General features: G+C 37.7%; 1 protein-coding gene across 3 annotated transcripts in view; it reads right to left on the bottom strand.

Moving 5' to 3' along the window:
- The window catches only part of ZNF366 (zinc finger protein 366), a 28,286-nt gene extending 8,289 nt beyond the window's left edge, over positions 1-19,997 (bottom strand). The window contains exons 1-5 of one of the 3 annotated variants that reach the window (XM_039320777.1): positions 19,808-19,997; positions 11,775-11,872; positions 11,209-11,274; positions 8,422-9,737; positions 7,521-7,712 (exon numbers count right to left, since the gene is read on the bottom strand). In XM_039320777.1, the coding sequence (XP_039176711.1) occupies positions 7,521-7,712; positions 8,422-9,705 (1,476 nt within the window). In that variant the 5' untranslated portion in view covers positions 9,706-9,737; positions 11,209-11,274; positions 11,775-11,872; positions 19,808-19,997. The remainder of the gene's footprint in view (positions 1-7,520; positions 7,713-8,421; positions 9,738-11,208; positions 11,275-11,774; positions 11,873-19,807) is intronic. The other 2 variants (XM_039320775.1, XM_039320778.1) reach the window with 2 other exon arrangements.
- Between the last annotated feature and the right edge of the window lie 908 nt (positions 19,998-20,905).

Genomic DNA, 20,905 nt, shown 5'->3' with positions numbered 1-20,905 from the left:
TTGATTTATTCCATTCCAAATATATATTGACTATTCTACTAGACAAATTTGTAGAAGATAAATTGATCAGCAGAAGTTTGTCAATATTACAATAGTGTTTTAATTCTTTTTAGAACAATTCAGTAGCCAACTATCATATTGGTACACATTTTGCAAAATGAGGCAGTGCACAACTAGGTAATTTTAGGCATCCTAAATATCCTTATAGACAACCCATTCTAATCAGTCCTATTGCTGTAAAATGTTGTTTAAAAATGGAGGAAAGAAAAAAAATGCTGTGCCAAGCAACATCAGTCATGGTAAAAAAAATTGATACATTTTTGTGAATGTTGGCACCATCTTCTGCTGCATTCCTGATTATTTACCATTCTCTTAAAGGTCATTTGAGGCCCTTTTTAAATGCTGAAACTTGAAGTCTTCACTTTGCTTCACTACTGAAACTTACACAAAGTACATTTGGGACAAATTAGTAGCTTATGATGGAACACCATGGTTATTGTAAAAGTTGTCCCAGGTTGTTCAGTACATTTTAAGGGACATTGCTGAATATAATTCAGCATTCTATTTTAGAAAATATTATTCTAAAGACTCATTCCAGCATCAACCTGGACAGGCTGGAACTATAATCCTTTTGCAAACAGCAAACAAAGAATCTCAAATGTTTGACAACAGTTAAGATAACAAAGGACATGTGTGTGCATTGACATGGACAGGGGACAGTTGTTTCAGTACATTCATGCATTAACTACATGGCTGCACTTGGAAACAAAATGTGTGTAATTATTTGTAAGCTAAACCTGCAATCTCTGGCTGGATTCATACAAGAGACTGCAGATAGCACTGCTCGTTGGAGAGGAAAAAAATCCAAGTACTGAGGAAATATTAGCGACAGAGCCTGTCCTCTGCCCTCAGGCCACATCTGGTCTTCGTGATCAGCTCTGTAGGAAAGCAGGCTGTTTTGTTTTGCTCTGAGAAACAAGTCCAAGAAAGCCCAAGCCTGCAGAGAAGTAGAAAGGCCACTGCTGTGCTGTCTTACCCTTGTTTTCTTTCTTCTTTTTTAAAAGACGGTTTAATAAGAAGGGTGTTCCTTTCCTGAAAGTAAGAGAGAGAGGGAGAGGGAGAAAGACTGCAAAGTGTCCAAAAGGGCCGTGAGAAAACAGGAAGCTCCAAAAAGTACAAGAGAAAGCAAGATGAAATCTATTTGCAGGCCATTCCCTGGGGACATGCAAGCCATTGTTAAGCAAGCAGCTCATACAGCGATATCCTTCCTTCTGTTCAGGAGGAGCATGGTGCCAAAAAGCCGCTATCTGGTCACTGCCTGAACTTGCTGAAGGCCAGCCAAGCAGCCCCAATTCTCCAGGGCTTCTTGCAAGCAGGCCGACCCCCTTCTCCAAGTGGCCAGTTTCAGCTGCTGCCTGTTGAAACCCTTCAGGAACAAAACTGTCAGGGTTTAAAATCAGTCCATTGGATTTCCTTCCTTCTATTGACTATCTTAGTTTCTCTCCATCTGACCATTCAGTGCAACAAAGATCAGATGGCTGTTGGATTCATGCTGTTTTCCCTCCTGAAAAAAGATGAAAGTAAAGGTTTCCCCTGTCCAGTGGTGTCAGACTCTAAGGGGCAGCGCTCATCTCCATTTTTTAGCAGAGGGAGCAAAAAGATACGTCTATGGTCAGGTGGCCAGCACTGTTACCTTCTCACCGAAACAGTACCTATTTATCTACTTGTGTATTTATGCTTACAAACTGCTTGGTGGGCAGGAGCTGGTGCGAATAATGGGAGCTCATCCTGTCACACAACGTTTGGGTCTCAAACCTGGCTGTCAAATTTCCAGCCAACAAACCCAGTGTCTTAATCACTGAACCATCTTTATCCAGTGCATGATCTACAAGGATATAAACACCTTACCTAAGAAGTAATACAAAGACTATTGTTTTTAAAGCGATAAAATTATATTTTTAAAAGCATTAGTCCAAATCAGGGATTGGGGAAGTTCTAGATAAGAATTGATATTGATATAATAGGTATCTTGTCATACCAGTAGACCATGGTGAGTTTGCTAACAATGAATAACTTTGATGGCAGCAGTAATGTTGGCTATCTAGATCTCTCTCCAATTAAAAGTCCTTACAGTATTCCTGCCATCATATTGCTTTAAACTGCTATGGAATAGCTGCAGTTGTTAGGCCCAGCTGCCTGACATTGCTTGAAGTGCACAGTCAGGTAGATTCCAGGTAGGTATTATGAATGGACTGTGCAAGGTTTTTGGAGCCTCAGAAATTGCTACCAAATACTGGATGTCCGTTTCATCTCTGCTTAAGCCACAGTGGTGAGATTCAAATATGTGAACAACCGGTTCTCTGTGTGGATGCTGCTTCCAGAAGTCCATTCTGGGCCTGGGCAACAAAAATTAACTACCAGTTCTGCTGAAGTGGTGCGAACTGGCTAAATCCCACCATTGATAAGCCATCATCGTTCTTAATTATTTGACAAACTTACTTGGTGTAATATAGAGATATTGAAAAGGCTCATTGTTTCCTGGTTTTCCTATAGTTAAGACATTACCTGTGGCTTCATGGGTATTAGAGAACAGAAATGTCCTCAAAAAAAGTAGGTAACAAAACATGAAGGAAAACAAAAAAGTGCAAGAAAGAAACTCATGAGTGTAGTGTAAGAAGGAAGGATAAATGCTATCAGGCTTTGAAAATTCTGTTAGTATAGCTTCTATCAATACAGTAAACTACAGTTGCAGTATATCTTGTGCTTTCTGTTTCCTGACTGTCTACCTCAAAGGCAAACATCAGAGCTTCATGTGGTTTACTAAAATTCCTCCAAGGTGTGAGTGATTATCATAGAATAAAAGCCTTGGAAAAGGGCATTTAGGACTTTGGATACGACTTTAGTTCTCATTTTAATACAAGAATCTGGTTTAATCTGGTTATTGGATGATGATAACAAACACGCCATGGACTACTTCTGACACCATATGGTGTTTGAAAAAAATGCTGTCTTATTATCCTATCTCAGTTGCTCCCTGCATAATTTTGCTTCCTTTTGCTTAACCATCTTCATGGCCTTTCTTTGCACCTCCTCCAATGTGCCTGAATGTTTTTTACCTTTGATGCACAGCATTGGATATAATACTCAAGGAACCTGATCACTGCAGACTACAGTAGGACTATTATTTTCCCAATTTATGGTACAAATTTTAATATCCTAGAAGGTGGAATTGATTAGGTACAAGATCAATCCTGTATATGTAATTAATTTAATTTACACATAAACTATAGGTTTTGCCTTGGTCCTGCCTATTTTTTGAGGTGGGCAAGCAAGGTTTACTCCTCCTCACCTTATTGCCATTCTCTTATGCAGATGGTAACATATAATAAGAGTAGTTCATTTTGCTGCCTGATTCCCTATGTAAAACCTAAAATAATGATTTGTTTTGACAGGACTACAAGCAATGGGTATCTTTAGAGCACTAGTAAGGATGAGGGGCAAATGATGCAAGTGAATCATATCAATGACACAAATATGCATAATCTGCATAATGAAATCATCACATATCTTTCATCATTTTTGTGTCAGCCCACTTTGCTACACAAAACACCCGACTGTTTTGAATTAAATATACCAGTCATAGCTCCCTTGCTAGAAAACTGCACTTAAGTTTGCTTTGTTCTTCTTTGCTCTTCACTTCACTTCTGGGGCCTCCCAAGGCAAGTCCAGTTTACAAAGGCTCATCCAGAAAGCATTTCCAGGACCTCCAGGAGCAGGCCAGAGGCCTCCCGTCAACAGATGAGACTGAGGAGAAGCCAGAAATGAAGCAACAAGATGAACTGTGTGATTGTGGCACCTCAAGACGGCATTGAAATAGCATTGTTTCTGGAGCCAAAGGAGGCTTCATGGGACAAAGTCTGGCCTGCTCTCACAAGCCTAATGAGAATTCCATTCTTACAATGTATTTCCCTCTTTCCTGAGGGAGAGAAATGATGAAAGTGAGTCACCAATGCCCTAGTTCATATTTACTTCCTCTTGCAGCCACGTGCTGATCCTGTGCCCTCCCGAGGGCAAAAAAAGGTAAAGCAATCCTAACCTGAGCTCACAGTTGAGTTAAAAGGGATTTTTGCCTCATTCAGTAAATAGGGGGTTGGGGACCCACTGGAGGTCTTTAGAAACAGCTGCCATCCGAGAGGGTGCTGTCAATGAAAGATGAAGGCAGGGGTAGCATGGACTGACTGTATTCTTCTGCAGCTTGCCAGAAGGTGCAGCTATTTGCATGAAAAAGTTAACAGCATTTTCAATAGTCTCATTTTGACACGGTTGTACGAGTTATGCTGGAATTCAATTAATATTATCCCATTTAAAATATGGCATTGTCTCCTCTAGTATTGCTAATATATTTTCTGTCTTTAGGTATAGACATAATTGATAATTTGTATTGATAAAAAAAGGCAACATGCACAGACTAATTCACTTGTTTAGCCAGTATATCAAATTGTTAAATATCCTTGACCTCCCTTTGGAATGAAATGTGCAATACAAATGTCAGATATATTTATCATCAGCAGACTAGCAATCACACTAAGTGCTATGAAATGCAATCTCAAGATGAAGAATAAACTCAAAAGGAAATTTGAAGACAAAGTCTGCATTCTAGTTTTAATGCGTCCTCATTTCAGTCCCTCTTCTCCTATTTGATAGTTGATAAATATATTGTAACTGCAGCTCCCAGAATACCTAGCCATCATGGCCTTAATGCTTAGAATTCTGGGAACTGCAAACCCAACAAGAGTGTGGAAGGCTGATTTAGTGCAGCAACTGAAGAGTCAAAGAATGATACAATGAAACTATGGCACTATTTCGTCAGTCCAAGTACTCCATCTCCAGAAAAGGAGAAAAAGTCGAACAATTATCACCTACATAACAGATTAACATTATCTATTAATCATGCTAAGTAGTATATCATCCTACTCCTTGGTAAGCTAGAAAAAGGTGGAATAGACAACATCATCACCAGATGGATCTGTAGCTGGCTGGCAAACCATACTCATCGAGTAGTTCTCAATGGCACTACATCCACATGGAGAGAAGTAAGCAGTGGGGTACCATAAGGTTCCGTCCTAGGCCCGGTACTCTTCAATATCTTCATCAATGACTTAGATAAGGGAATTGAAGGAGAACTCATCAAATTTGCAGATGACACCAAACTGGCAGGAGTAGCCAACACTTCAGAAGACAAACTCAGGATCCAAAAAGATCTTGACAAACTTGAACAATGGGCCCTATCCAACAAAATGAGTTTCAATGTGGAGAAAAGCAAACTTTTACATTTAGGTGGGAAAAATCAAAGGTACAAGGACAGATTGGGCAAGACCTAGCTTAAAAATAGTAACTGTGAGAGGGACCTTGGAGTCCTAGTGGACAATCACTTAACCATGAACCAGCAGTGTGCAACAGCAGCCAAAAAAACTAAATACAATCCTGGGTTGTATAAACAGAGGCATAGAATCAAGATCACGTGAGGTATTAGTACCGCTTTATAAAACCCTGATAAAACCACATCTGGAATACTACAGCCAATTTTGGTCACCATATCACAAAAAAGATGTTGAGAGTTTGAAAAAAAATCAGACAAGAGCAACTAAGATGATCAAAGGTCTGGAGATAAAACATACAAAAAACGGCTGCAGGGCTTGGGTTTGGCTAGTCTAAAGAAAAGAAGAAATAGGGGAGACATGATAGCAATATTCCAGTATTTGAGGGGCTGCCACAAAGAAGAGGGGGTCACATTATTCACCAAAGCACCATAGGGCAGGACAAGAAACAATGGTTGGAAACTGATCAAAGAGAGAAGCAACCTGGAATTGAGCAGAAACTTCCTGACAGTGAAGACAATTAACCAGTGGAATAGCTTGTCCCCAGAAATCATGGGCTAGACAGTCATTTGTCTGAGATGGTATAGGTTCTCCTGCTTGAGCAGAGTCTGGACTAGAAGACCTCCAAGGTCCCTTGCTATTCTATTCTATTCTGTTCTGTTCTGTTCTATTTCGCCTATGTATTCCAGAAATGAGTATCTTTTGGAAATCCTAATATTATAACCATGTATAGGCACAAGTCTATGTAGGTTTCATTTCTTGTATTGTAGATTTGAATGTCAGGCCACAGTCCAGAATAGGAGTGGGGTTTTACTTAGCAAATTACATAAGGCAGATGTTTGCAACTTCATCAAATGCCCCAAAGAACCCACTGCTTGTTATATTGACCCTTAGCTGTAAATTGGGACTGAATGACAATAACCATAACAATAAGTGGATTGTCCTGATCTGGTATAAATATTTTTGTTATTAGCAGAATAGTAGTTCTGCTTCTGCTCCCAATCTCTTGATATGAGAAAGTGCTCAGATTTGTTTCTTTTAAATACTACCTTAAAGATCACTCATACCAGGCAATATGGAAGAAAGTTCATAAATATGTTAGCTTAAGATTCATTGACATTTCTTTTCTAATAATGAAGAATGAAGAATGAACTTCAGTGTTGGCCAAGGAATTCTGGAAGTTGAAATCTTAAAGTTGCTAAGGTTGAGAAGCACTGCACTGACTTTATTCTGCTTTCCAGCAGATCTGCTGCAATTTTCTAGTTCTATTTCCATAGTGCTGTGGGGAGGGAGGCTTTATTATGTCATCTACAGGTGAATCTTGTTCTGTTTTAGTAAATCCATTTTGGGAAATGTTTTCAAATGAAACTTTGCTGACTTGATCCATAATCAGGATTTTCTTGGACAAGGCATTTTTCAGGGCTTGCTAGGATAATAGCACGATAATATACCAAACACATATTTGTTTTCATTTTTGTGAAAAAGAAGGAGGGGCTGTTTGTTGATTATTGGAGTGCTGGAAGTGGTTAAGAAGGGAGGATGCTCAGGCATGGACAAAAAGTGAACAATGACAGGCTAGCCTTTTTAATGTTCTGGTATTGGCTAGCTTTCTCTGAACAATGGTTTGTTGAAAGTACAGTAGTTCCTGTACACTCCAAATTCACACCAAAGTGGAGGATTTATTGGTTAGATTTAAAGCATGTTGGGAGTTACTGGAAACAAAAGCTCTTGTGGTATGGTTCAGCAATGTGGTATGTTTTCATTCTAATTTTCTTAAACACGAATTTATCTCCTTCCTTTTAAAAGTAAAGAAGGGTCAAACTTACTACCAGCAAGCGTAGGAAAGCAGATATGGGACATCATGAAAGTGAATCATACTGGTTTGTACGATGATGTATGAAAAAAGCTATTTTGAGATCTTATTAAATCATCCATGTGCTCTGAATTCAATAATATTGATATTTACATATCTCTACTAATGCAACTGTCAGCTAGCCATAGACATAATAATATTTATGACAAGTTGCCTTTGTTGTTTATTGTGCAACCTATAATGAATTTATCAGCTCCTTCTCCACCAGTGACTTAAGAAAATATTTTGATAACTTTTAGTTCATTTGACTTAGGGTAAGAAATACTCACCTTACATTTGAAAGGTTTGACATCTGAATGGACAATCATATGGGCTTTGAGAGTTTGTTTTTGCACAAAGCTTTTAAAGCAGAGGTGGCATTGGTAAGCTCTGATATTGGTGTGAATTAAGACATGTCTCTTCATATTGGCAAGTAGTGTAAACTCCCGGCCACAGATTCCACACTTGTGCTCTTTCACACCCTTGAAAAACATAAGAAATGGTATAAATATTTATACCAGATCAGTAAATGTTGGTTCCTAATCCTAACCCCCCTTTTTCTTTTTTCTACTTTAAATTTGATCTTGGTTTTGGCTGGGGTAGCTGAGACTATTCACTTTGGCTCAATCACAGTGGAAAAGGAATCTAGCTTTGCAAACTTTTGAGTTTTGGGTCACATATCTTCCTTTAAGGGAACTTTTATTTTATCTACCTCTGAACTCCTTCTCTCTCTTCCTTCTCCACAGCATGTTGCTGTGATGCTGTGGTGGTTTTTTTAAAAATTGAGTTTAGGTGGCCTCTCTTTCATGAAACAGTTAAAAGCACAGTCAGGTGCTTTATATGCTAGTCCACTTATTTGGCTTTTTTTTTGAACAGGTGTTCAAAAAAAAAGCCAAATAAGTGGACTAGCATATAAAGACAGAGAATGATACTGGCCAAATGTCAATTTGCGAACACCTATTGGACAGCTGCAGCAAGTATGGTGTTCTTGAAATTTCAAGATTGGCTGCAGTAAGGGTCATTGCTACTGAGACTGAAAGTGTTTCTGAGGTTAGGGAGAAGTAAAGATGGTAGTAATCTGGAAGTGACTTCTCTGTTACTTTCAGTTTAGAAGTACTTAAAAATATTTGCATTTTAGCAGGGTTTTTTCCCCCCAGTACAACTATTGGATAATCCCTGGCATTAGCTTACCTTATGAGTCAAGGAGTGCTGCTTCAGGTGATGAGGCTGCACAAATTCCATACCACATTCAGTGCAAATATACGGACGAATATCCTTGTGCTTCATCATGTGATTCTGCAACTGGCTTGGGTACTGGAATATCTTGTCACACTCAGTGCAAGTGTATTGAATAGGACCTCGGTGGGTGGTTAAGTGCCTCTTCAGCTGAGACAAAGTTGGGAAGTCAAGACCACACTCAATGCAAATATTTTCTCTACCACTCTCATGCTTGGATTCATGAGCTTTCAACTCACTGGGATAAGCAAAACCCCTTCCACAAATCCTGCAGCTGTAAGGTTTAATGTCACTGTGCTGCATCATGTGTCTCTTCAGGTGACTTGTTTGGGTAAAGGCCTTGTGACACACTTGGCACTTATGAGGTCGAGTGCCTTGATGAGTCAGCATATGAGTATGGAGATGGCTTAGCTGCTTGAAAAGTTTGCCACACCGGGAGCAAGCGTGGGGTTTGATGCCACTGTGTCCCAAAATGTGAGTGACCAAGTTGTATTTGGATGTGTAAGACTTGTCACACATAGGGCACTGCCAACGTTTCTGCTCCCCTCCTACATCAATGTAATAGCTGTCATCGATCTGAATATTAACATCTACTCTTTCCACCTTTTGCTTCTTTTCAGCTTGCTCACTTAACTCAACCCTTTTGAAGGGTGGCTCCAGGGATCTTTTTAATGGGAAAGGATTTCTAAAATGCAAATCTGGGGGCATCATAAAAGGAAACATTAGAGTAGGATGAATTTTGGGATAGTATGAATAGGGAGCCTGCAGAAAAGTGGTAGGGCCAGGCCATAGAACTTTGGGCTTTATTGGTTCTTCTTTGATATGCTGTGTCCCAAAGTGTTCCAGAGTCCTGTAAAAGTGATAACCAAGGTTGCAGAGGTCAATCATGTGAGCATTGTACTTTGGCTGTGTGGATTCATGCTGAAATATTGAAGGGAGGCTGGGAGAACCTCCATCAACATTTTCTTCAGCTTTGTCCAATGGAGATGTGGGATCTCCTGGAGGGAGAGTGGAAAGCATTTTCATTGGCATGCTTTTACGTTTACGAGATCCCCCTTCCAAAGAGCTTTTGAAGTTTTCTAAGTCTGTGGGAGGGCTGTATCCAAATTGGGCAAGCTGTGTCCTGAATTCCTCACTGAGGGGTGGAGCTACATTGGTATTTACAATAGGATCCAAGCAATGAGCAAAGGAAAAGGCTTGTATATTGTCCATCTTGCAATGTGTGTCCTCTTTCTTCATTGCACTGAAGTTCTCCTGGATGATCTAGCTTCCTTCAAATAATAAATAACATTTTTTAAAACCAATCTTATTCCTGCTTGCTGTTATTTGATATGAAGTGAAATTGGGTGGAAATCCTTAAATGACAGTTTAACACAAAAGATGGTGGTCTATCCTGTTTTGTCTGCCTTCTCTTTTTAGCCTCAAGTTTACTTTTCTAGGCCAGAAATCTGGGTTCTGGCATTTGTCAGTCTTTGTGGCTTTTAACAAAAATATCTGGTCAACTTCATGCAGTTGTTTAATATGCCATGTAGCTCCACTTGAAAGGACTCAGTCTAATTCTTCCATGCATTAAAAAATGAGTACAAGCTATGGTTGATAAGGGCTACTTCTGCTGCTCCACTATGGCTGCATTTAGACGTGCCTTTCAATATCAAAAGGTTCATACATACATACATATATGAATTCATACATACTTAATGAACATTAAGTATGAACATTCCTGTTCATTAAGATCATGGAACTGGAAATAATTGTTTAGGCCATCATTCTACTCCTAAATTCATGCTGTACAGTATATTCCTTTGGGGTCAAGAACTACACTTAGACTCTGACTAATATCCTAGGGACACAGTGGAAAAGGTGTGGCAATTCCCCCAAAAATGCCCAAATGTCAATTGATTGAATAAAATGACAATTGCAATTAAATTAATTAAATATAATTCATATGGCTATTAGCAAGCACTTAATAGCTTGCCTTACCCCATCAGTTAAAACTAGTATTGAATAGCAAAATGTGACACAGTTCTGGGGAAGGGGTCACACTCAAAATAGTGTGGCCAGTTGCAACTTGCCTTAATTACTAAGCTGTTTAACTAGTTTGCCAGCTGGTGGATTAGTTGGTAATGCTTTCAGAGAAAGTAAGGCATGTCTTAGAATCCGTTAAGTTTCATGCATAGCCAGTTGCTTGTTTTGAATGCAGAACATGTCAAGATCTACAATTTCCAGATAAGACTTGGGAAAACTTCTCTTTGAACCCCCTTAATACTTGCCATCACATTATATGGGTCGGTTTTGGCCTTTGAGTGGTAGAAGAGTAGAAGGCCGCACTCCCGAAAAATAGGCATGACCAAAATAAAAAATTGAACTGAGTTGGGCAGAAACAATACCATCAAACCTCTATCACTGTAACATTTACAGTTTAGTGATTTTGGGAGGGACTATATGTACCAAAAGCTTGATTCAGTGAAAGGCAATATCCTACATGATTAAGTATTGATTTTGCAGGCTGTTACGAGCTGCAGAAACTAGTAAGCAGACAATGAAAGATTGGTACTGTGTGCTTCTACTGGTAAATTTAGGACCTTTGGATAGGCCTTTCAATGCTGTACTCTGCCCAACAAATTAATTCAAGCCTTTATATCCATTAGTTATTTAGTCTGTTTTATAATGTTTGTTGAATAAATGTGCAACAAATAAATATCCCTTAAGTTTAAGTATCAATAGCACAGCATCTGTACTCACGTTAAATCATCACCTTTGGGACAAATGGTCTTTAAATGTATCTGCATGAGCTCCAGACATCTGTGTCTAAGAGACAGAGAAAACAATGATCATTCTTTAAATATGTGATGGTTGAGATAGAAATGTATAAATTCAAGGTTCCATATTGTTTTCTAGTAAATGATTGGAGGAAAAATATTTGAGGACACTGTTGTTTAGAGATGACAGAAAGATGAGGTGCATAGCTACCTAACTAGCCAGTGAGAGAGAGAGAGAGAGAGAGAGAGAGAGAGAGAGAGAGAGAGAGAGAGAGAGAGAGAGAGAGAGAGAGAGGTCTTAAAACGTTAAACAACTTTACAAAGGTAGTGTACCATATGTATGCCCTTTGTTGAATTGGAAGTTACAATATGTAAACTTGCTCTTCTATGTATATAACTTCCTATGGCTAGGAACAAACCTGATGTGACTCTGGTAACCAAAGATTGTCACCATTGTACTATAATTCTGAAATAGTTACTGCATTTGCTTCTACTTCATGCTAAATTGGAGCTTTTATAGAATTCAAGAGAGAATATTATTTTTCTTACCCTTTATTATGTCTTCTTTGCATATCATTCCTTTGAATAATCTTCCTCTGTATGGGATCCTTTAATTGCTGAATGGGAGCTATACCCCCAATAGAAGGCTGAGGGATGAAGTTTGAGAATTGTTATGGGCTCTCTGCATGCTTGTCATTAATTCTAATCTTTCCACAGTATTAGGAAATAGAGGGAAAGAAACAGTTTGGTGCAGTGGTTAAGGCATCAGGATAGATATCAGGAGACTGTGAATTTTAGCCCTGTCTTAGGCACAAAGCCAGCCAGATGACTTTGGCAACCCCAGGAAAAAGGCAATGGCAAAACATTCAAAAATCTTGACAAAAAAATGACAGGACTTGTGCAGGCAGTCACTAGGATTTGGTGAGTTTGATATGTATTTATATTAGCATACTTTCTGTGCTATGTTAGCTTTGGGGCAAACCCTTAATTTTTGTCCTTTGGGCTGATAGCCCATCCTAATCAATGATTTTTACAGTTGCTTTCTGAGATGGAAAGAGGTGGGGATGTCCACTCAAAGTGAAGTCCCTAATACTATATACAGTTTAGCCTTCAAGGCTGCAGATTAGTGTGTTTATCCATGCATATTGCACATTGCTAGAGAGGAGTGCAAAATGAGAATGGCTTTTTTGAATTTTGAATTGCTTTTAACTATGTGTGGTTTGTCATCCTTTAAAAGGAACAATAGCACCATCCAAATTAAATTTTAATTTATTTTAAACTGTGAGTAATGCAACAGAAGTGGGAATAGCAGTTGACTTCAGCATGAATCACATTTGCCTCGAATGACAAGAAGAAAATGTTGGTACATCTACATTGATTCCCAGTGATCCTAACTGCTGCCAGTTTAATGTTTTATTATGCTTTTTCAAAAGAAAAGGTAATTATTTATCATCTTTAGAGGACTGGAACTCCATTCTCTCCTTTTGTACACAACGTTCTTATTTCTAAGTGTAGGAAGTAAGCGTTAAATACTAAATATGCTGCCAAGTGCAACAGCAAGAGAAGACCAGCTTCCTGTACCTTGAATAGTGAGCAGTGCTGTACAACAGTTTTTCTAACCCTCCAAAATCTTTATCTGCACCAGAACTATTTAAAGTACAAGCACCCATGCTGTGATCTTTTGTTTCAAATTTTCTGAAGTATACAGAACAGGAATCTCTCTTCTATACTGTTTAGTATTATGAGAAATCAAATGTTATGTGACATAGCAATCCTGTTGTCCGTTTTACATGAAATTCACAGTCATTTAATTCTAAAGCCATCACTCAGTGCACTTTAGCCTAAACCAAGCATAAAGAAGTTATCAATGATAGTAAATTATTTCCATGAAGGCAAAGTCAATACTGAATCACTGTGACTTTGATGAATGAAAACAAGTATACGTGTCTCATGATAATGTTGCAGGATCCAATCTGGATCGGTCACCGGGACCAGAGGTTTAGTTTTCTGAGCTTTCGGACTCGTACCAGAGCCCATCCTGAGGAAGCTTCTCTCTACCAGAATGTGCCCTGAGCATGGGCTCCAGCATAAGTCTGAAAGCAAAACCTCTGGTTCTGGTGACAGATCCAGATTGGGTCTTGCAACCGTGACTTGGAGCCAGACATTTTTTGAGGCTGTCTTAAGGGTCTTGAGCAGACTCCTCTTTTTGCTGCCTTGAGCTTCCAGACAAACAGCAGAACACAAATGCATTACACAAATACCATTATAACTCTACATCTGTGTAGTGTGCTAAGACTAAGACAAATAAAAAAGAGCCAGTTTGATTAGTGCACCAGTCTAGAAACCAGGAGACCATGAGTTCTAGTTGTGACTTAAGCACAAAGCCAGCTGAGTGATCTTGGGCCATTCATATACTATTAGCACTAGAAAGCAGGCAATAGCAAACTGTTTCTGAAAATCTTGCCAAGAAAACAACAGGCAGTTGCTAGGAGTCACGACTGATTTATCCTCAAATAAATGAACTGCATTATGGTTTAATAGGAGATGAAACAGATCCAAATGTGGATATTCATGTTGTCTGTTGCTGAATATTAATATTCTTTATTCATTTGTATTTGACATTGCATAAAATAATACACATCTTCTATCTTTTTTTCTGGGGCTATTGTTTTGAAACGGATTAAATCATGCACTAAATATATATTTCAAAATAAATAGCTGCTGGACAGGGAATGGAGCCTTTCTGTATCTCCCTCAAATTTCAGGAAATAAGAAAATTTTCCAACTTCCCATTGTAGCCTACAGTGCTAGAATTCCTGATATCTTCCCATTCAAATATTAATCAAATCTGAAGCTGCTTAGCTTCACAATACAGGCCAGTTTAGCTAGATGCTGTCCTGAGTTTTTAAAAATATTGGAAAACCCATTAAAAAGTATTCCAGCAGGGGCTAGGTGGTAAAGATGACAGCAAAGATACTACTTTCCCTAAAAAAATAGGAATAATTGCAGATATGCACATTCATTAGGTATGTATTACCATACTGAAATGTGTTCTGCATTAGCAACCATAAAAATATTGGCACCAGTCACTAGGTGCTCCCAAAGTTCAAGGCTTAACTTATTGCTGTAGGATAAGAAATATCACTAGAAGACAATTTTTCCTATAAAGTAATTCTAAATGTGATTTGATCAGAAACTTATTTTTTTTAGCCATTTAGCTGTTGTAAGGGCTGAAAAAGTCAGAAGGAGGGGGATATACAGGTAGTCCTTGTTTAGTGACCCTAACTGGGACCAGCAACTCAGTCATTAAATGGGGTGATATCTAAGGAAAACCATGACTGTGCTTACAATTTTATTTCAGCTTGCCTTTGCTTTATACTTACGAAGATTGTAAAAGCAAAGCCTCATCATAAAATTACGTTTTCATCAGCATCATACCTGTGAACAGTCAGTAAACAAGGCAGTTGCTAAATGAGGCACACCTGTAATCCTAATGGCTTTGTAAGTAGGTCAGCTGACCAAGCATCCTTTATTATGAGAAACCTGATTACATTGGGGTTCCTGATTATGGCAAAGTCTCAGGTGAATTTGCATTCAATGTATGAGCATCTGTGGAGAACATGGGCCTTACCATTGGCTTTCACTTTGTACTTTATACTTTAATACTTTTTATAGCAAGACAGGAAAAATGGACAAAGTAATAACTCAACAATGTATCTAAATCTCTGAAAAGTATTTACATAAATAGTTATAAGCAAATTTGAGCCCCCAATTTGATTGTTAAGCAAAACAGTTGCTAAGTGAATCAGCTGATATGCTTATGATCTCACTTTGACTTTCCTTTGCTTTAAAAGCTGGTAGATTGTTGCCAACCATCATTATCCATGTCTTAGATGAGCACATAGGAAGGCTAACATCTCAGTTCTCTATGGGAAATTACCTTCAGGTATTGATTCAGGCTATAGCATAAAGTGTTTTCCCAGCATAAATCACTTCCTTTCTTCTTTTACTTCATATATACATTAAACTGGAAGTGAAGATCTGTCAAACCTCTTAAAGTTTGACATAGAACACAGTCAAATTTATATGAGATTTATAACTACTTTGGCAATTCAATAATCACATGAATTTGGGCTCTGCAGAGCTTCAAATTTAGAGGGGAAAAGGTGTTTTAGAACATATTGAGTATATTAGTGCTCCCGGACCATCTGCCTGCAACTTTTTAAATTACTTGCATCTTTTCCTAGAATTGCCTGGGGGCCTTCAACAAATAGACTGTTTCCTTTTTCATAGGAAAATGTGAGCTTGGTTCGAAGAGTTGTAGAAGCTTTTTGTCTTCAAATCTGACATTGTGCACAGTCCTGATATTCATGGTTGAGTGAGTCTATATGCAGAGGAGCAAAACTATCACCCATAGAGTTCAAGATATACAACCCTGTCTTTTATTGCTTCTAGAAAGGACAGCTACCAACACAAAGTGAATATATCAGCCACAATCTATAATGTTTCAGACATCTCTGGGCCAGGCTGAGGTAGGATGAGCTGTGGCTTTTTTCAACATTTTTTCACAACTCACAAAACAGTGTATTTTGGTCATCTACGGAGAATGAATTATAGGCAGATACAGAAATGCTTCATCTCTAACAACAATTCAAAATAAAAGAATGTTTCTACCATTCCCTTGAAGTAGAATTTGTTTTTTGTGATGATTCCATGTAGCCAAGTTCAAGAGATGGAAAATTACTGCCCTCACTTTCAACCATTTTCATCCAATCCTAATACAGCTATTGTCACGAAGACAATTCAGAGCAAAGACAATAGATATTGTCCTCATTTGACACTGCAACATCATATATTAAGGACATTATCCCAGCATACGTTCCATTTCTATAAGGAGCTCATGTATTATGTGACTTAATCTCCAGATTTATGTAGCTACTTCGGAGACTCTGAAGAAAACTAAAGCCACATCCATAGAACCTTTCTGTTGTGGCATAAGGACAGCTCATTTAGCATTCTTGGAAAGCATGACTGTACTTCACACTGCAGCAGCCATGTTGTACCAGCTAGGCACTCAGGGTGTGCCAAAGTCCAGCTGAGGCACTCCAATATGAAAACAGTATTTTCCCACTTGCTGTGGCATAGTCCCAGCTATGTCAACACTGAGATGCAAATGGGTGAAAGGGTTAGCCCTGTGACTATGGCACTCCATACACCAGGTCTGTTGTAAGACTACTCCCTTGTATGTAGACAATATATATCACTTCTGTCCATCATTCATTGATTATAGTTGTGACTTGATTGCTCAGTCTCCATAGACAATGGGGTTCCTGATCTCCAGGTATCATCATTGCCAATGTTTAAGAAAGCTCCTCCTCTTAAATATTATTCACAGTCAGGATTTGTCTGAACTTTTGCTGTCCAGATTTGGTAACCCTAAAGAAGATTCCAATGACATAATGACACAGTCTCTTCATACTCTGATGAAGATTTATCGCTCACCAACATGACTAATTCAGGGGAAGTGAAACCTACAGAAGGTAATTTTTTACATGGATCTTCTGAGTGTTTCCTAAAACATGTATCAATTTAATTCCAAATGTGGTTCAGTATTCTCACTTTTATGAAAACTCATCTAGTTCTTGGTTTATCTTCCTCTTCCTTTAAGCACTATCTTCTTTCTGTTTAATGGATTCATTTCAGTGTTGACTCAAGGCCAAATTATTTAAAACAGACTCTCTACTACAGTTCTGCATAGGTTCAGTATAACACTAGCTGATCATGATTTTAAATAGGTGGGTTATTATTGGTTTTATCATCAACAATGTGAGTTTTCAGAGGACTGTCACCATCAACTTCTTGTAATCATTTTTTAAAAAGCTTTATCATATTATTTTTCAAACTATTTATTACTTTATGACTCGTTAACAAGGAATATGTGGGCTAGAAATTTTGTTGATAGATAAGCATAATCAAGAACACTAGGAATTTACACTGCTCTGGCTTATACCTTGTACTAAACTGTGTTTAGCCTGAATAAGTTTTAATCAGCTGGGTTCATCCAATGATGAACTGAATCGTTTTAATCAGCTGAGTTCATCCAATGTGCAAAGACCAAACTATCCAAGCAGCATTAACTACAATGTGCCAATCCAAGCACGTTTGAAAATTATTATGGATTAACTGAAAGACAACATTGTTTCCAAAAGCCATTCCAATTCATTGAATGATTAATTATTGCATATAGTACTGCACATTATCTCTCTCTCTCTGCTATTTGACATGTGTTGGTATTTTGGACTTTATTTTAATTAATATTTATATACTCATTTAATAGTTTCCAATGTTTGCTCATTATTTAATTTCTAATTTTATATTTTTGAGCTCTTAAAGGTACAAAGGCATGATAGTAAATCTTTAAGCAAGGAAGCATACCAAACTGTCTGCCTGAAAAAGTTAATTTTTCCTTATAACATAATAATTGAATGTTTTATTTTATTTCTATTCTGATTGCCCTTAAATTGTCAATTCTCACTTAAAACAACCATCAGAATGAATCTCTAGCTACAAGAATATGTTTTATTGTATATTTAAATATGACAAATATAAAATATTATCTAAAAGTTAACATTACTGTAGGTTAAGCACTGTATACTTAACTGACCCATATATGAGCTTTTCCAAAGATTACTGATATTTTAAATTATGCCTCAGATCATAACACTTCTGAGAATGTTAACTTCTCCTGTATCGCTTACCTCAACCAGAGAAAATTTCATTAAAAAGACAGCCAATAAATCTACCAATTAGATTGGCATGCATACCTTTAAGAATTTCCAACAAATCTGGTAAAGTATTGTAAATAATAGGAAATTGCATATGATGTCATATGTGAGAAAAAACCCTCCCACTTTGCCATGAACTTGATTTTAATCCCAAACTTTGGGGGGATTTATTTATTTATTTAAAAATATTTTTATATTTGCCGATGGAAGAACAAAATTCTTCCATAGTATATGAAATAAAAGAAACAAAGAATTAATAAAACTAACATTAAAAGAAACATCCAGCAAAGCACTTTTTAAAAATGCACAGAAGCCACAGTTCAGATAAAATCTCAATCAGAATAAGCAGAACAAAATATTTTCTAAAGTTTTCTTGAAAATTGGCAGTTATGGATGCTTGACAAACTTCAGGCAACAAAATATGAAACAATCTGTAAGCTACTAAAAAAGGACTCTTTTTAGTAGTTCAGTTTGTCAAGACTGCTTCTTTTCGGAACCATGACACAGTTTAGTTAAGACCAGAAAGTCTGGGCTGCAAAAATCTAGACAATCACTAAATAATAGAGTTAAAATTCTTTTGTATTGCTTAGCGGCAATTCAGATTTTTGCAGCCCAATTCTGATATCCCCAAATATCATAATACATAGTGCATAGTACAATTCTATACATGTTTCTTCAGAATTGTTGCAATCTGTTCAACGCTGCTTAACCTGTATAGGATTGGAGCTTGAGGAAGAGGGCTCTTCATTTCAAATATTGAGGCTAGTAACAACATGGCTTTATTGAGAAATAACCCCAGTTTTGTACAATGGAACTCATTTCTAAAATTTCTAAATATAATTCCCAGATAGCTTAGATGTGATAAAACTGGGTCTTCAGTATGCTATGAATACTTCACATTTAAACTTAAGTACCAGCATTGTTCTGCTTCCAGAATGAAGGAAAGGAAAGGAAAGGAAAGGAAAGGAAAGGAAAGGAAAGGAAAGGAAAGGAAAGGAAAGGAAAGGAAAGAAGGAAAGGAAATTAATTTACCCTATAGTGAAAGTAAGGCTTACTCCTAGATGTCTTGGCGTATAATTAAAACTTAAAATACAGCTAAAATCGCAGTGAACAAGATACTGGGAGAGTACAATTCATGCCTGAGCAGAATAAACCTTGTAACTGGAATTTACTTAAGAGAAATGTTGCCTAGATTTTGGTGTGTTTGTTTATAAGGCAGTTTTCAGAATCTTTTACTGCTTATGATGCAGAGTGGTTGGTTCATTGGTATTGTACACTTTCAGGAAAGAGAGCACTTGAGATATTAACACTTTATACACAAGGTGCTGTTCATATAATTATAGCCTCCACCTTCTGCTTAAAACTAGAAAATTTTAAGAGATCATTCAGGCCCCCGTGCAGCCCAGACTAAATCAATTAGCTACTAAGGGCCACAAGCAAGTGCATTTCTCAGATGAACTATTTTGAGATTTCACAAGGATCTGAAGCATGTCTTTCACATCGGGAAATGCACTAAAACAAAAAGGATTGCGGCTTTCAGAAAGCACGAAAAATGTTTACTGTATTGTAAAAATTACCACCACTTTTTAAATTTCGGATTGTTTGATCAGGTATCTAGAAAACTGGAGTACTGTATAGTTAATTGTAGAATGCACACAAGTATACATAAACACACCTACTAAGCTCCTGCCAAACTGAATTGCTTGGGATCCACAAAGAAGCATGTATTTGATCTTTCAACTTTCATTTATTATTAGTTTACAGGCTGCCTTAAGAAATTTTGGAAGGTTAACTTACCAGGTGCTGACCCGACAGTGGTAGTAACCCAATGCTTGTAATTGCTCCCTAATTGGCAAAGTTGTCACTTCTCGTGTGGCAGCTGCAGTGCATTTAGAAAACGTGGAGGGACAGCGTTCCAAATGACTTAAGAAAGAGAACAGGAACAATCACTTCATTTTGTTTTTTTTTTCTTCTTTTCTCAGATGAGTTCTGTACCTTCAGAAAGAAGGAAGGAAGGGAGGGGAGAGGAAGTCAACAACCCTTAGCTTTCCTGCAAAAAAATAAGGAAACGGCAGATAGCCATCTCATTTTCTCAAAATGTTTGGAAAAATAAACCAAAGGAAAAGAAATTCCTCAAGTATTATATCTTTATGATGGATTTCATAGGGTGAAATTTCTAATTCAATGGGTGGAATGTCCTCAAAACAAACACAATGTTCCAAATACAGAGTCTTGTTTTGGAAGTCAGATGCCTGTATCCGCAAATTGCTGCTTGCTTAAGAATATAAACAATGAGAAAGAGAGAGATGGTCAGCCCCTCCACCTTTACTACACACAGTTGAAATACCATTCTCAGTATCCATTAAAGTGTACATAAATGTATATAAGGAGGTAAATTTATGTATAGAAAGAAAGAGGGGTTTTGTGAGTAGAGTAAGTCATAATTATAAGCTAGAGTTACATAAGTTATCATTCAATAGTTTCCTATTAGGTTTTCTGGTCTGGACCTCCCAGAAGTGCCAATTAGATTGAAAAACTGAAATGCAATTCAGACAACACTGAAAAGTATCTATTGGCGAGAAAACCTGGGTCTGGAAATTCAGAATATTCCCTATCAAGATTTACTTCTCTTAAAAGAGAAATTGGCAATGCTGGATAACGCCTACAAAGCCTTATAGTATATGGCTCAGCCCTAGAAAGTCTCTTGAAGATCTGTCTCCAAGTCCTTCTGTAACACATAGAAGATGATGCATCTGTCAGAGGACAGGTGCTTGCTGAAGGTCCTCCCCAGTGATGGGATTCAAATATGTGAACAACCGGTTCTCTGTGTGGATTTCCAAAAGTCCATTCTGGGCCTGGGCAACAAAACGTTAACTACTAATTCTGTCAAAGTGG

This window comes from Crotalus tigris, unplaced genomic scaffold, assembly GCF_016545835.1.
Source record: "Crotalus tigris isolate CLP2741 ecotype Arizona unplaced genomic scaffold, ASM1654583v1 scf7180000023687.2574627, whole genome shotgun sequence".
NCBI lineage: Eukaryota > Metazoa > Chordata > Lepidosauria > Squamata > Viperidae > Crotalus > Crotalus tigris.
The sequence above is the reverse complement of the archived record's forward strand: the minus strand, read 5'-3'. Positions and strand labels throughout refer to the sequence as shown.